General features: G+C 38.7%; 1 protein-coding gene across 1 annotated transcript in view; it reads left to right on the plus strand.

The window, feature by feature from the left end:
- The window catches only part of LOC306788818 (CUB and sushi domain-containing protein 1-like), a gene marked incomplete at both ends in the record, with an annotated part of 359,256 nt that overhangs the window by 305,055 nt on the left and 36,986 nt on the right, over positions 1-17,215 (plus strand). The window contains 8 exons of the mRNA XM_079284484.1: positions 2,136-2,324; positions 2,810-2,987; positions 7,655-7,800; positions 9,071-9,151; positions 11,709-11,822; positions 14,047-14,163; positions 14,489-14,560; positions 15,566-15,712. Coding sequence (XP_079140610.1) covers positions 2,136-2,324; positions 2,810-2,987; positions 7,655-7,800; positions 9,071-9,151; positions 11,709-11,822; positions 14,047-14,163; positions 14,489-14,560; positions 15,566-15,712 — 1,044 coding nt within the window. The remainder of the gene's footprint in view (positions 1-2,135; positions 2,325-2,809; positions 2,988-7,654; positions 7,801-9,070; positions 9,152-11,708; positions 11,823-14,046; positions 14,164-14,488; positions 14,561-15,565; positions 15,713-17,215) is intronic.

Below are 17,215 nucleotides of genomic sequence, written 5' to 3' on the forward strand. Positions count from 1 at the left end.
TGTAACGCTTTGTCACAACCTTGGTTTGGACATTTGTGTGCAAGGAGATTGCACTCTCAAAGAAAACACAGAAATGATCAGAGAGTGCAACATCAGTCACAGCAACCATGGAAATGTTTACACCTTTGGTGATGATTAGGTCCAGAGTGTACCCCCTGTTGTGGGTGGGTCCTGTCACATGCTGAGTCAGATCATAGTTATCAAGGACACCACATAGTTCTATAGACTCTCTGTCCTGGGGATTATCAACATGGATATTAAAATCACCAACAATAACAACACAGTCAAAATCAATACAGATTACAGACAGCAGTTCAGTAAACTCATCAAAGAAGGTTGCACAGTATTTAGGCGGTCTGTAAATGTTTAGGAATAAAGCTTGATTGGAATTCAGAGCCACATATTCAAAAGAACTAAAATGACCAAAGGGCATCTGCTTGCATTGAAGAGAATCATTAAATAAAACAGCAACACCACCTCCTTTCTTATGCGCTCTTGTTTCACTCATGAAACTGAAGTTGGGAGGTGTTGATTCAATAAGAACAGCTGCACTGTTATCTTGATTTAACCAAGTTTCAGTTAAAAACAAAATGTCCAGTTTGTGCCGAACAATAAAATCATTGATTAAAAATGTTTTTCCTGACAGAGACCTGACATTTAATAAAGCTAAGTTTAATATGGTTAAAACTTTCTTTGCCCAATTTATTTGGACAGGCTGACGAGGAATGTATGCTAAGTTTGATAAGTTTGCATGTTTACTATTGTTTCTTCGCAGCCTCACCTTTCTTTTTCTATAAACTTGCAGGACAGGAATTGTAACGGCTAGCTGCATACAGTAAGCCCCTGTGAGAGACTGGCATCTTGTCCAGCAGGCTTTACTTGTAGCCCTAACTGCTTCACTTCAAAGACACAAGCGATGCACTGTGGGCCTATACGCCAACATACGTAGAACAAGGCTTACGAACTCACACATATGCTAACCCACATTTATATGCATGTAATATTTGTCCCTTTTTTCTCCCAATTTGCAACGAGCAAATTCCCGAACACTGCAGCTCTTGTCATTGCTAACTTCCACTGTTGTTCTTCATATAAAGTTGCACCAGATGCTTTTTTTCAATACACACAGAGTTTCAGGATACTACCCTCGGTTATGTTGAATAATAGCACTGGTAGCGTTCCAGTCTGGGTGGATGCTTTGACCCCTGCACCACTCGATGACACAAACTCTGTTTTTTTACCCAAGGCCATGGAGGTATAGGGTTCACGAGGCAGAATGTCCATCTGCTCATCTGCAAAACCCCAGTGGAATAACTTCCAAAAAATCAATAGAAAGTACCCTGACAGTAATGTTTTGACCCAAACTTTGCTAATAAAATCTTATGGGATGATACCAGTTTTAGTGTATGGCACTGTGCCATTTCTTCTTCTTGATTGTAGTTTCACAGCTGTAAGTACTCCCACTACCACTTTGACAACCCTTGGCTTGCATTTACCATATTCTCTCTGGTATCCTTTTCCCTCCCTGGCATTTGTATATCCTCATATTTTCCTTCCCCTTGATGCTGCTTTCAGGTGGGACCTCTACATCTTTCGCCACTTGTTTTTCTGCTCCTTCTGTACCTCCACAATGTCCAGTTAGTTTTGTCAATATTTGTTTAACGTAGGTATCTAAGAGTCCCATGGGATCTTAGTGGCGTCTCTCATCTGGACTTGGGATGCTTTAACCCATACGGCAAACAGGTGTTCCTGTACACATCCTGCGCCTGGATTGCGTTGTATGCACTTCTCTCCTACATCTTAGATCCTGCATTTGTCAGACAGTCTACATGCATGTGCCAGATAACTGTATAGAAGCAGATTATATATTTTTATCTTGCCGCACTTTGGTAGCCTTGTAGCTTCTGTGTGTCATAGATTTTTTTGAATGCTCCTCGAAATCCATTAGTTGTAGACAGAAAAAAAATGATTTGAACACAAAGAATTGCAATTGTCCTTTTGGGACTCAAGATACAGGTGTGAAAGGCTTCTATGTAAGAAATATCCAACTAAATTATATTTGTTAATCTGAGTATAACTGTATGCCTGCCTATCCTGTTCACCAAAGATCGGCTTGTTTTATATTTCTCTTTTAGCCTATCAACTTCAAAACTGCCAGGACCCCTTTCCTTTCCCTAACGGTGACATCATCAACAGTGACTACAGCGCTGGCCAATCAGTAACTTTTCTCTGCTACCCTGGTTATGTTTTGATCGGACACCCAGTACTAACATGCCTTCACGGGACCAACCGGAAGTGGAACCACCCGTTCCCACGCTGTGAGGGTAAGTACAACCAATGATTTTTTGATATAAACATGTTTTTCTGGGTTAAATGTATTTACCAAGATTGGAATTAAGAATTTACTCTTCTCACATTAGCCAGTTTATGTTGTGTTATAACACATTGCGTATAATTGCTATCTCAGAACATCCCCGGCCCTCAGGTAACAATGCTAATTTAAAATCTACACATTTAAAAAATGTTGTTATCCTAATTGAGTTTCAGTAAATTGAATCTCGTCTTTCGCCGCCATCACAAGCCAGCAGCGTTGGTACAAAGTAGGAATTCTTGTGTCACTTGGATCATTTACGATATAAATCAGTAGCACAATAATTGCTCTTATTATTACCACTACTGCTATCGCTGCTTCTACTTTTACACCTACAAATAATGACGGTGATTATATTCTTCACTGTCTACAGTTCAACAGTTGTTCTTAATCCCTGATCCTTGCAAATAGATAATCTCATAACTCTGCTTTTTACAGCTCCTTGTGGCTATAATGTCACGGCTGAAAACGGGACAATCTATTCACCTCAGTATCCCAATGAATACCCCAACTCCCAAGATTGCAGCTGGCTCATCACAGTTCCACACGGACATGGAGTTTATATAAACTTTACCTTATTGCAGACAGAGCCAGTCACTGATTACATCGCTGTCTGGTAAGTCTGGGTACTCTGACACTTGAATTTACTTATATCCTGTCTCCTCTCTGCACACCAACTTTTACTTCTATTTTTTTCATCTCTTTCTTTCCCTCTCACACACAAATACACTCTTTCTGTCACACTGACTTATTGGGATATGTTTTATTGATGATATCCTTATTCCTGGTATTGATTGCATTTTTATTTATTCATCTTTCACTTTATACAAACACGAAGGCATATATCGATATGTGTCAATTGTTTATGACTGTATCATACAGGGACATAAACAAAACCTCATATGGATCTGTATATGGCATGGTTGATACACAGGCATCACAGCTCCATACACTCCTAATACATACATACTCTGTGCCATGCATACACTGACTCTTCTGCAGTAATAGGATTCAGTGTGGAGGGAAAATTGTAATAGGGGGTGTGAGAGTAATGCATTTACAATGGGACCGCTGACCAATTCGATCTAACTCAGTACCATGGCCATACGCAAACCCGGAGAGTGCTCGGCAACTCTGGCAGTAATGATGAGATTCAGTGGGGAGTGGGAAATGTAATGAAAGGAGCGGTGGAGCTGGGTTCACAAATCCAACGGGACTCGGCTGGATCTGACAAGTTTGGGTCAATCCAAGAGAAATTTCTCAGCGAGTAGTTTCAGTACGATACAAATAATATAGAGCGGTGAATTTATTATGAAGAAAATTAAAATCAAGAAGGATTTGTGCACTGTCATCATTTGGTGTTGGTTTGGTTTAATACATGTTTTGTGTTTGGGTGAGTTTAGTCTTTTGTTATCAGACTTAAAAGTCAAGCTATGAGGGGTGAGTAGTTGAAATGCAGGCTGTGGGAAAGTAATACAATCACACTGTGACTACTCGCTTTCAATCTTACAAGCTACCAGAGCCATGGAGTTATTTTGCAGTTGCAAATTGATTTGGTTGATTCAAGTGTTTTTGTCACGTTTTACGGGGGAACAACATTCTAAAATCACATTCCTAGATTGTAGAGTACCAAAATACATCTGTAATGTTAGATTATTGCCTAAATGATTGACAGTTGCACCACTCTATCTCACTTTATCCATCTCCAACACATGCATATTTTTGGAAGTGACTCGGGGGGCCAACACTGAAGAGTGCTTTACTTTGCTCAGAGCCGGTGGGATAGCATATACCTTCCAGGTGTTAAGACAGATTTAGAGTGGGTGATCCAAAGGTTATTATCAGCTCACTGGGTCCTGAATAATTATTTAAGATACAGTCTTCAGATTTTGATTATTCGATGTATCTATTGTGTCTAAAATGAATGACTCATTTCTATATCGTAGGATTTACTGGCATAAATATCTGCAAAATTCTCCCAAAAAGGATTTTGTTTCACTCTAAGACAGCTGTACTGTAAAGTTGTTCAACATCCATGATTACCAGTTGTTGACAGTCAGACCAAAGGTTTTTGTGTCAGTGACTTTGGCCACTTTTCTGTTTGACAGATCTCATCTCATTGCTCATCTGTGCTTTAACAGATTTTGTATTCTATCTTTAAATCCTTGTGGTGTGAGGCAATGTTTGAGAGTGGGTCTTTGGGTTGACTTTCCCAGAGAGAAACAAATGTGGAAAGTTAGAGCAGTGAAAGAGGCACAATGGGTTTACAGTGAATCCAATGGTCTTATTTCTACTTAGATAATAGCCTGTGGCCTTCTGACATTTGTTTCGATGATGTAATACCTTATATTGTGCATCTGCCGCGAACGGTGAAAACATGATAGCTGACATCATCTCGTTGTACTCCTAAGGGCTTAAGATCCTGGCCATTGCTTTTGTTGTAATTTGGAAATGTGACTGTTGGATTTCTGAATTCAGGTGGAAAAAGAATGAGAGGACACATTGTGTTGATAAGATCTGAAGCATAGTTTCTTTGAAATATGGAACTTTTAAGGCTTAACTTTAAGAGTTTGAAATGTGTCATTCTGGATTTGAATAAGCACACCAAAGCCAGCCAACTATTGATTAAAGAGGATTTATTTTCTACATAATCACTCGACATATAAAAACGTGTTTTATGTGTACTACAAATGTAGAGCAATGAACGCAAGATAAAATACAGAGGAATGTGTTCGTAGAGCATTGCTTTAGTTCAGGCTGAGCATTGAATTTGTGCAATAGTCATCAGCAGCAGCTGACTCACAATCCCCTTACATTCAAAAAAGTCTCTAATCATTCATTCTGCTGCTGTTGTCATTGGTTATGCTGATTTCCACCTCCACCAGCCTTTGTGTTCTGGTTACTCATGAATCAAACTTGTGATGAATGTCTTTTGTTTTGTGCTTCACAATGTCCTGTATATTTCATATCTCAGTGATGTGTGTCTTCTGGTGTGTGCCCTGTATACCCCTGGGGTTTATGTCACGACAGCTACATCCAGATGTTAGGGATTGAAGCCAAACTGTCTCTGTGGTCTGCCACCAGTTGAATTTTGGCTTGTTGCCTAATATCACTGCACCATTTCTAACAGTGGGCAATGTAGCACCAGAGCAACACAATAGTTTATGATGCCATGTATTTAGTCAAATCACCTGACTGATAAGAATTTACTCCAAAGAGAAAAATTGTTTATTTCACTCAGAGAGAAAATGCTGAATAGTTATAACAGCTCAGACAATTACAGCACTCAGCTATAATGTAGCCTTTCATTTAAGATACATCCAAATATTTAGAAAAACAAAGTCCCTTAAAAATCTTACTTTGAATGTGTCCCTGACCATGCATGTGTGAGTGTGCATGTGTGTGATATATATATATATATATATATATATATATATATATATATATATATATATATATATATATATATACATATATACACAGCATATATACTCACACACATGCAGACACATGTTTTGATAAATTGGGCTTGTGTATGTTTCAGTGAGTAAAGATAGAGCCACAAAATTCTTTCTCAGTTTTAATTTAAATGACCCAAATAGAACATTTTTATCCTCCAAATGAGCTCCAACACCTTCAGAAGGCCTTGAATTATTGAGGAGCCAAGAGATCCCAGGCACTCTTTATGAATTACATTTTCAAAACCCTTGTTTAATCCAATGGCATGTTCATTAAAAACCTAAAACTGGGCATTTAGGAATTCAGCAACATTGAATATTTAATGAGTTAAGTTGAGCCTTTAATCCACAGGCCTTGTTTATTAATGACCTTGTTTGAAATGAGTGAAACAAGGCAATGCAAAGAAAAGATATATATATATATATATATATATATATATATATATATATATATATATATATATGCTTTTAGAGCTGCGGCAGACACATGCACCAGCACATTGTTGATGTGTGACACCAGTCAGCAGTTTGTTAATTCAGCGTAATCTTTTCATAATCAAACCAATCTGTCCAATTATGGTTTTCATCACAATTATGGATTTCCATTATAAGGAATCTACAGAGGCAGTTGTGGAAATAATTGTAGATTTGTAATAAAGTCTTTTTTGGGGTGACTTTTTTCAGGCAGATCAACAATAACAATCTGTATATTTCTACACAGAATAGATGAGAAAATAAAAACAGTTGCAAACAAAACTAATGGTGGTTGAACCAGAAGCAGTGCAGGTTGGTTCCATAGTTAGGTTACCTATAAGAAAATAATTCAACATCATATAATCCTCATATTCCCAGAATTAAAATGCTACAGAGTCGGACAACTAAACTTGATCAGTTAATATGTGTTTAAAGCCCCTATATGTGGAATCTGTAACTATGGTAATACTGTATTAATAATTCATCATGACATTCCCAGTGAGGAAGTTTAGTGGCATGCATTGCTGTCTGCCACACTGTCTTGTTTATGCTGCCTCTGGGAGGCGCCAAAGTTGGAAATAGTCATAAATATTGCTATTCTACTTTTATAATATTTATAAATTAATTAAAGTTGATTTTCAGACAGTTTGTAAAAAAAACAACGATTAACTTCTGCCATTCACCATACTCCACTCCACTCTCTATATATGGGCTACACACAACAAATGACGTAACCTTTCATAATTTTGCCAGGCAGACCCAAAGTCCCTTTTGTGACAGAACAAATATAATTCTTTGTCCCCGACAAAGAATTTGCATCGCCAAATCTGATTGGTCAAGTCTGGCCCATAGTCGACTGATTGTCAAATCATGTCTTCTTTTTTATATCTCCTTGATTCTTTGAATCGGGCTCCTGAGATCAAATCATCAAATAGTCGACTATTTGGGTTCAACCCTTCTTATATTTATCATTTTAAACTTTAGATACAATCCTTTATATTTTTTATATCCATACTTTTTATACTTATTTTAATTATTATTATAGTACATGAGTTTTTAAACATCCTCGACAGTATGTTATCCCCCAATTACCCTCTACATATTGAAAATACGAGTATAGGACGAATACATTCTTGGTATCTTACATCTTGGCTTTGCTTACCAAGTAAAAGATCATGATTTGAGGAGTAACAGAAAATCAGGCAACCCTTTATCGTATACATAGTTATCTTTTTGCCAAATGTTATGTGAGTCTGTTTCTCTTTCTCCATCCCTCTGCTGCAGTTGTTCAAATGTATCCTGCTTCCAGTTTAAGCCTTGTCAGTTGTCTTTGTTCTCTCTTTGTATTTAGGGACGGCCCAGACACGTCTAGTCCTCAGCTGGGAGTCTTCAGTGGCAACACGGCTTTAGAGTCGGCCTACAGTACCAGTCCGAAGGTCCTGATCCGCTTTCACTCTGACTTTTCAACTGGAGGGTTCTTCATTCTCAACTTTCATGGTGCCGATACACACTCGCATACACTTTGACCTGTAGTATATGCTCATATGTATTTGTACAGCATATACAGTACAGTAGATTAAATTAGACACATATGAACACTCAGGTAGAGGGACTGATATACCAAGAACCAAGTTGTTTTCACTGCCCATCTACAAAGTAATGCCTAGTTGTTTTATTATTTCTACATGCCATATGCGTTTGCGAATACCAAACAGATTTTCTCAATCAAAGTTCAATTGTTACGTCGTCTCAGTATGAGTGTGGATAGTGCTTTGCAGTTCCATACCCAGTGAATAGAAACAAGGTCAGAGGCCTTACTAGAAGAGAGAGAGAGATGCTAGAGCATAGGCAGTTTTCTTCACCTTGTTGCTCAGGGTGTGGATTGTTTTTTTTTTACCTCAAAAAACAGGTACTGAGGTAAGCATCCACACAAACTATCCGCACCTCTGTCTTTGATTAAACATTTACGATATTATCTACTCTAAATACTACTTGACTTCATCAGTTTTTTAACGTCAAAATATGGTTTTGCTTAAGGAACCAGTGAAACACTTATTTGACAAGAACATCCAAATCATCCCCACTTGAAGACACCTTTCTAATTTTTTCACTTAGCTGCTGTAGGAAACAAGATTTCTCTTTTAATATGCAGGTAGAAAAATAGAAAAAAATGCAGCTTCATGTTGAATATTTAACTGACTGAAACCATTTATTGGAGTATAAATTCACTGCGAAAGTTGTTTTGAAGTTCTTGCGAAGTTTGACACTGATGTCCACTTGAGAATTACAGGAACAGTGTGTAGGATTTAGGGGGATTCATTGGCAGAAATTAAATATGCCATTCATAACTATGTTTTAATCAGTGTTCGTTAGCTTAGAAAAAGCCATTTATATCTACTAAGGGAGAGGGTCATCTTCAACGGAGTCCACCATCATTCACCGCAGTCTCATTCACCGCAGCTAGTTGGCGCAAGCACGATTGGACAAAAGTGTTTTTTGTTGCCGCCTGAGAAAAAGCAGCCAGGAGGACAGAGGACAAGAGTATTCACAAGAGTAGGTTCTAGTTGTACTAAAACCCTAAAGATCCACCTTAGTTCTCCAACACGCTTGGAAAGGGATTGGTGAGCAGGGAAAATGTTCTGTCAAAACAATCACACTACCCCCCCATCCCCCCCCCCCCCCCCGCTCCGATCACAAGTACAAGAATTACAATGTATTTTTTGTTTTTTCAATTGACATTTAAAGTACCTAATTGAAATGTTTTCAGCCTACCGGCTGAAGAAATGCCCAGCTCCCCCTGTTGTGGAGAATGCAGAGGTGATCTATGAAGATGAAGACTTCCAGATCGGTAATTATCCTGATTACTAATAATATGACCCTTTGATACAGTAAAACATTGGTAGACAAGATATTACTATAGGTGAATAAAAGTACTGCTGTTGCATCGATTTACTGCAGAAATTGAAAAAAAACCCCATTGTTGTGTACATGTATGTATTTTGAAGCTTGTGAAGTTTGGTACATCCTTAAGATTAAAATGACTCTTACCTGACAGGAATGACAATCTCATCATCAAGCTTTTAGGAGGTCATTATTCTGCTGAAATGACTCTAAATGAACCTACTAATGGGCGACATTACTGTGCACAAGACATGCATAATCTAACTATAGCAGGCTGACATTAGTCTGTCACTGTTAATTATATATATTTTATTCGTGAAGTTGAGCCACTTGCTCCGAGTAAAATCCATTTAGACTACCACTGTGTGCATGTGTATGTGTCACGCAGCCATGTTATCTTCTATGTATGTATATATATATATATATATATATATATATATATATATATATATATATATATATATATATATATATATATATATATATATATATATATATAGTGTTCTGTATTCATTGTGTTGAGCTTGGCCAATTTCTTTTTTTTCTGCTTCATGGACGATGTTGAAATGTAACACCAAATATGGTCTCCCAAGCTTTTGAAACACATCTATTTCTGGAGAAATGATCGCTTGTCAAGTTCTCCAGTTTCCCTCAGCTCTGTATTATGTGATTGGCTCAACACATCTTATTCTACAGTTTGGTGAACTTTTAGATCCTTACAGGAGCTGTACAGTAATTAAAAAAAGCAGACATTTCATAAAACCTCAGCAAGATCAATTGACCCTGCTAATGGTTTGCAGAGCCTAGTCGCTACTGGCAAACTACACAACAATATCTCTGCAGAAAGCTCACATTTTGAAATGTCAACTTTTTATAGATTCTGAAAAGTGAGTTGATTTTTTTGAATGATTTGTTGATTTTTAGGATTTTTTGTTTTCGACCTTTTGAAGACACAGTGCATTGTTCAAATCCCAGGATAGTTTGATATACTGTTCCTAACAAGAGAAACATGTACAACAGTGATCCAAAGAGTGGTAGGACTACACCAGAGTGGTCATTTATAAAGATGACGTCAAATTATTGCCACTGGCATTACACCACAGTGGCACCATGCAGCTTGCACCTGTTCACAGCGATACTGAAGCCATTCTCTGTGACAGAGTAAAGACCAATGGGAGCTAGTTCGAGATAATCATACAAAGAAATTCCCCAAACCCTCAGAACATTGGAGTGAATGTATTGTGACTTTTACATTCACAAATCCTGGCAGAATGGAGTACCTCAGAGACTGCTTTGTTGTCGGCCAGTCTAACAGACACTTGTACAATCTGTGAACGAGTTCAAGAAAAGGCTGAATGTTCTTGTTTGTTCTGTTCAACGATTTTAAAGTTCATTCTGTGTGTGTACCGTATGCCTCCCGGACAACGAAGCAAGCATTACGTCTACTTGACAGGTGGTAGTTGCTTGATATCAGAAAGAATTGGAGCGGACAGATTTAAAGGTCTGGAACACAAGCAAAGGCGGTAGATCTCCACCCAATGTTAAGAGTGTCAAATGTTGCCTCGTAAAATGAAGCATCAACTCTACTTACAAAATAAACATCCTAAATGGCACCAATACTCATATTACATTTAGAGGGTTATTGGTTTCTGTAATTGTTCCTCCTGTCTGTAGCTGTAATACCATCCAGTCCTTGCACTAATCAAACATAATAGATGAGGACAAAGTTTTTGTTGCAACAATGTGCAGTATTCAGCAAAGACCGTTTGAGGATATTCTCCTTTTTGTCTTTTTAGTGCAAAATATCCTGGATATGTCAGTATTAAAAAGACCCGTCAGCGGTGATGGTAGATGTTGTCCACTGAAGAAATAAATTCCCCAGTGCGTGCTACATTGATCGAGAAAGCTGATTCCTCCTGCTGCGGAGCTGTGCTGACCGGGCCATAAATGTACCAGGATGCCTTGCACATGAGCGACAACTTTGCTTCGTCTGATAAATAAACAAAACAAACTCACAAAATTTCAATGAAGCAAATATTCTCACACCTAAACAGAAAGATACAAGCCTACGCCTTCTGAATTCAAGGTTCTCTCTTGCACCAATGTAGACATGCTCATTTGCCTTGTTAACATCCTCTGCACTCATATTTTGGATTTCCAGTTTCGCTGTTGGAAACGTAGCACAAGCAAAGAGAACAAAGACCTTCATACCAAGTACGTCACGGTCACGTCACTGGTATACGGAAGAGCAGCCGATTTTGCAGCCGCTCAGCAGAGACACAGAGAACATCAGTGATATTAGCACGATATACCTAACTCAAGTAGTTAGAGATAAGGTTGAAAATAAACACATTTTGCCTTTAATAAAAAAAGCAGAATCTACCTTTTAATTTTGATTTGCCCCGGATTTTGTGCAGTCATCAAGACTCTTATTCTACAGAAACACTTGTTACACGTCTAATCTGTGATGACCTGATAGGGTTTTTATTATTTTCCCGTGTCAGGTGATATTGTGAAGTACCGCTGTTTGCCTGGATACACATTGGTCGGAAAGGCGGAGCTGATGTGTAAACTCAATTCCCATTTGCTTTTTGAAGCCCCAACCCCCACATGTCAAGGTAAGGCAACTCCTGAACCACATACAGATATACCGTATACGTGCATGTCTCCATGAAAATCACATGGGGATACTGAATCAAAATAGATTGAATCTTAACTTAGGTTGCGTTGTTTAAACATTTTCCTCAAATAGATCTGAATACATTCTTTACAACTAAAAAATTGCTTCTGTTCTGTTGAACTGAATTTTCTCTGTGTGTACTCCTGTTTTTCATTTGTCTGTAGAACAGAAATGTATGTGTTTCAACAGTGTACAATAAATATTAACTTGACAGTATGATTAGATGTTAAAAACTATCAAAATATTTTCATTACAAAATAGAACCCCGGCGACTTACAGTTTAACTTTGATAAAGTTTGGGGCTTCATAAGAAACAGATAGAAAATCAATACAGAGTGAAATATTTTGAGATATAATTAAACTCCAAAACATCCGTGTTCTACACTTTCCATACTGTAACTTGAGGCGTCGTTTCGTTAGACCCTCCCTACCTGATAAAGACCCACGTCTTTCCAGGCCCCGTATACATTTGTTGACAAAGTTTTCTCCAGAGCCGCAGGAGATTAATCACACAGCTGTTTACACAGGCTAAAGGATACTGCACATGAATAGTAAGTGGATGTTGAAGTGTGAAATTGATAGAGATCCTCTTTCATCCATTGTCTTGAAAATATATCTTACAGTTTTAAAAAACAGATCACCTCTCCACCCATTGTTCCAAAGCATTCATAGACAGTAAACCATGTAATGTAATGGTTACCGTTATCACACAGAATTTCAGATCTTTATAGATGAAGGTATCGTTATCTCATCAGGGTCTGGAGGAGATTTTCACCAAGATTTAATTTTGAATGCAAAATGGTGGTGAATCACTGTAATGGTTTGAAGGAGGCCTCTTTATGGAAAACATAACCCTAAAACCCACATTGTCTGAACCAAACGATTCTCCAAATGTTGTCTCAACATGCAATAAAGACCTTTGAAACACCCTTCATGCTAATGTTTACATACATTTAACCAGTAAGGTTCTCATGTTTCATGATGATATTAATACAAATATCAATCCTGCTGCTGCTACCCACAGGTGAACAAACTACAAACTTGTCAGAGTCAAGATGAAATCCATTATAGAAGAGACATACATTTAGACATGTCGGAGAGGGAAAAGCACAGGTGAAACAAATTGTGTTTTGTGCCAGTGAGCCAGCATGCACAATACCAGCACCCTGGAACGAGCTCACCTGACTGGACTGCAGTGGTTTTTAATGTTGTCAAATTACATGTGGGCTATTTCTTCGATGACATGCCAAAATGTCTGCTGCCAGAAAGGTATATTAGGCACGAGAGTCAATACATTTTGAAAATATTAAATTGTTGTGCCAAGGTGAATACAAGTTTGCAAAGAGTTTGCAAAATCAGCAGAAATGCAACCCCATTGGCACCGACAGTCCTAGAGTTGTGTGTTGAAAATGTTGGATGAAAACTAAAAACTCGGTCCACTCCTCATTACCCTGTAATTAAAAGTTATTGAAGATGTCTCTTTAGTAGTGCAGCGGTTGATTGTGGCATGAATTTGAGTTTTAATTATAAGGTGAAAGAGACATCAGGAAAGAAGCACTTGATATTCTCATTTAAGCAGTATTCATACATTCACACTGGGAAGTGCTGGTTGCAGCTCCTGGCATTTTTATGAGACAACTGAATATTGATTTGAATTTCTCTTTTGAGAAAATTGTTGAAGAGATGCTCAGCCTTCACCATCATGTGTGATGAACAGAGTGTCCTTTCCATTATAAAGCATGGACAAAGGGAACCAGCACTCTTGTAAGAGAACATGCAACCAAAGTGCTTCCCCACACAAAAGCAGAACGATTGGCAGAGGCTTCCAGTGGCTCGCTTGTGCTCGGGCCGGCTAAATGGGCAGAGAAAATGGACATGTGGCCTTGAGATTCTACACATGCCGTCTTTGGCCCAACATGACCCCTAACGCATGCAAGCAAGTTGTATGAAACGTACTTTTCCAAAGGTGTGCTCTTTATGCATGTTTGTTGGAGAAAGGATACAGATACAAGTAGTAGGCAGGTAAACAGGGATGGAGAGAGGAATGGAAAGGATGCAAATTGGGAAAGAGTTGCTGGAAGCTAGAAATCTACGAAATAAAACTCTGAGAAGTTTTCACTGTTTTGATCAGTCTGACTGGCTTTTGTTTATTACCCTTCCAGCCCAGTGCCCAGCCAATGAGGAGCGGTCTTTGTCATCAGGAGTGATACTAAGCCCCGGGTTCCCTGCTAACTATCCCAACAGCCAGACATGCTCCTGGCTTCTGCATATGGTTCCAGGTACGGTGTGTGATGATAGGATGCAACCAGTTTGTGTCCAGACTGCTGTTTGTATGTGTAGGGGTGTATTTTCTTTTTTGCGTGCCTGTGTGGATGTTGTGCAGTAGACTGTATTGCATGTACAGTGTATGGAAGTGCTGGGACTGTAAAACATAGAATGTGTCAAGTGATGCTTGCAAGGCTGTGTGTGCATATATGTATGGGCATTAGCTCTTTGGGCATAAATATGTATCAAGGTTTGTGCATGCCACCCTTCATTTGATTGTGAGGTATACTTTGTATTGCATATTGCAGGTGTTTGTAAATTATTTGTGTTGTTTTCCAGGGAACACCATCAATATCTATGTAGAGATGTTCCACAGCGAGAAACAGTTTGATGAACTGGAGATTTTTGATGGTATACAAAGCTTTGCCTCTCTTTTTGCTACAGGCACAGACCGTCTTTCTCTCTCTCACACACACACATATACACACGCATACTCACATGCAGCTTTAATTCATGTTTGTTTATGAAAAGTAGCACAACACTTAATTATTATTTGCGGTGTTAGGAATTTCCCCCGCAGGAGTTCCAACTGGCTTGTGTAACCGTCAATTTGAGTTTGTGTGTGCGTGTGTGTGGGTGTGTGTGGAATTTAACGTTCTTCTTCTTTATTTATTCATTTTTATTTACATAGTATTATTAAAAACGTTATACAACTTCATATAACCGGTGACAACTAACATCATTTTGTTAGGATGTTTGCCAGGATCAGAATATCAGTTCTTCAAATCAAGAAGCCCACTCACAGAGCCCACAGTTCAGTTTGTAAAACAGCAAACGCCATAACAACCCGTCAAACCACAGATAAGGTCTTACCTCCTTTTAAAATATGTTATTTGTATTGAAATTCACAAACAGGGATAGGCATATATAATACTAATACTCTATGTGTATCCCGCTCAGCTCCGTCTCTTTGTATCTATCTGGTCCTAAACAGCTGTCTTTGATGTTGCCGACAGCAATGGCATCATTGTGGAGTAGATGGCTGTGACTGGAGTTGTTTCTGAACTTACTTCAGGCTCCATCCACTGCTTGGTCAATTTGTGGTCAATAAACCTGAGATGAAGCAAAACAATTTGCTTCAATCAGAATCATGTAATTTGGAGGTACTTCATGATGATGTCACCTTCATGTGCTGCGTGTCACAGAAACAATAAAACTCATTCTGACTGCAGCATATTGTTCATCTCCGTCTCAGGTATATTGGAATTTAAAAAATGTCCTGATACACACATATGAAAGAAGAACACACACCGTGCAACTAAACGAAATATTTGACATGCATGCTTATACATGAGAAGATACAAATATACAGTGTGCTGTACACAAGTCTGAAGTGTCATCCCCTTTGTTCTCTAGGATCCTCAGGACAGAGCCCGTTGCTTGTCGCTCTAAGTGGTAATCACTCATCTCAGCTGAACTTCACATCTAAAACAAACCAGCTCTACCTACGATGGTCCACTGACCATGCAACCAACAAGAGAGGATTCAAGATACGATACTCAGGTACATACAACATCTTTCATTTTCTCTAATTGTTTTTGTTCATTGCTCTGTTTATCAGCTGGTTATGCCAAGTCAAACACTATCTTCTTATCTGTTAAAGGTCTAACTTGTACTCACATCGTCGGTTGCTGTTTGTAATCACAGAGCTCAGCAGTGGTCGAGCAAGAGTGAATGAAGAGAGGGACCAGCATTAGTGGAATCAGAAGAATACAACTTTATTGTCTAAGTGATTTAATGCGGTTGCATTCTAAAGCACAAATGAGCACATCCATACCTCCTCACAAACGTGCGGGAAGGTGCCGGATTTTGAATGAATGCAGCCCAAGGCATGCTTCAGGCCAGGTCTGTGAGCCTACATCAAGCGCCTACAACAGCGGTACATCAAGCGGCATAACATAACAAGGGCATGACATAGCGGAGTAGACCAGGGAATGAGAACAGGCTGCATACCCAGTTTCTTAGCTCGGGATTTCTCCCCCATGTGGGGTCCAAATGCTCTTTGCTGATTCCCAGGAGAGTCCCGAACACAGCAAAATGAATAAGAAATGAGAAATAAATTGACAGGGCAGGATCTCTGCAGATACATCGCCACACACTATTAGTGGGTCATGAGGGATTATTCTGTACCTGTCTATACTTAGTTTTGTAGGAAATTCTTGCATATTATATCTTTTAAAAGCATAAAGATAAAGCTTGAAATGAAATGTAAATCTGCATTACTTGCACGTCAGGGATGAAAGCTACAACTTGAGTTTTTTCACACAAACTAGAAGATCAGTCAAGAAATCGTTCAGCTGTCTCCTCTGCTTTATCTCTGCTTTCACGCTAATGAAATTGTATGCAGTATTGAAAAATCTTCGACAAATGTTGGCTGAAGGGATTTGTCTCCATTAACATGAATAATCAACCCCAACGCCTTTCTTATCATGAAAATGAATTGATGCGTCAAGGATGTGGGTACCTGAGGCGTGATCATTTAGAAGACACTCCTAATGGAAAACGTTCTTTTATTGCATCAGGTCAATCCACTTAGTTCATTTGAATCGCTGTGTTTCAGAGTGTGTTTTCTGTATTTATCAGCAGGTTCTTGTGGTGCTCTGATCATTAGCTTTGTTCGGTTGGGGTTGTGAAGTTCTTCAGCTGCTTTTCAATCAGCGGTATTCATTTGTAAACAATTTGTGAAATTTGTTTCAGTCATAGAAATACAATTTACAGAGAGACCCATCGTGTTTGGACTTGAGAGAAGCGTGTCACAAGGTCGGTCTCCTGGCTCTCTACGTTGAAAAAAATGTGTGATACATTTTAGTCTGTTGTTTGTGTCGGAACAATCGCCAAAGTTATAGTATTGTTTCTTCCCCATGGGTGTTGTCGTGCCCTGACAATGACAGCTATACAGAGAACAGGAATTTATAGTTGAGACTTTTCATACTGTCTACACTTACACTGTTAATGCTCTGGTGAGCTTTATGTTAAAGCACACCATACATATTGTACAGCATGTAT

Source organism: Melanostigma gelatinosum (assembly GCF_949748355.1).
Source record: "Melanostigma gelatinosum genome assembly, chromosome: 2".
Taxonomy (NCBI): Eukaryota; Metazoa; Chordata; class Actinopteri; order Perciformes; family Zoarcidae; genus Melanostigma; species Melanostigma gelatinosum.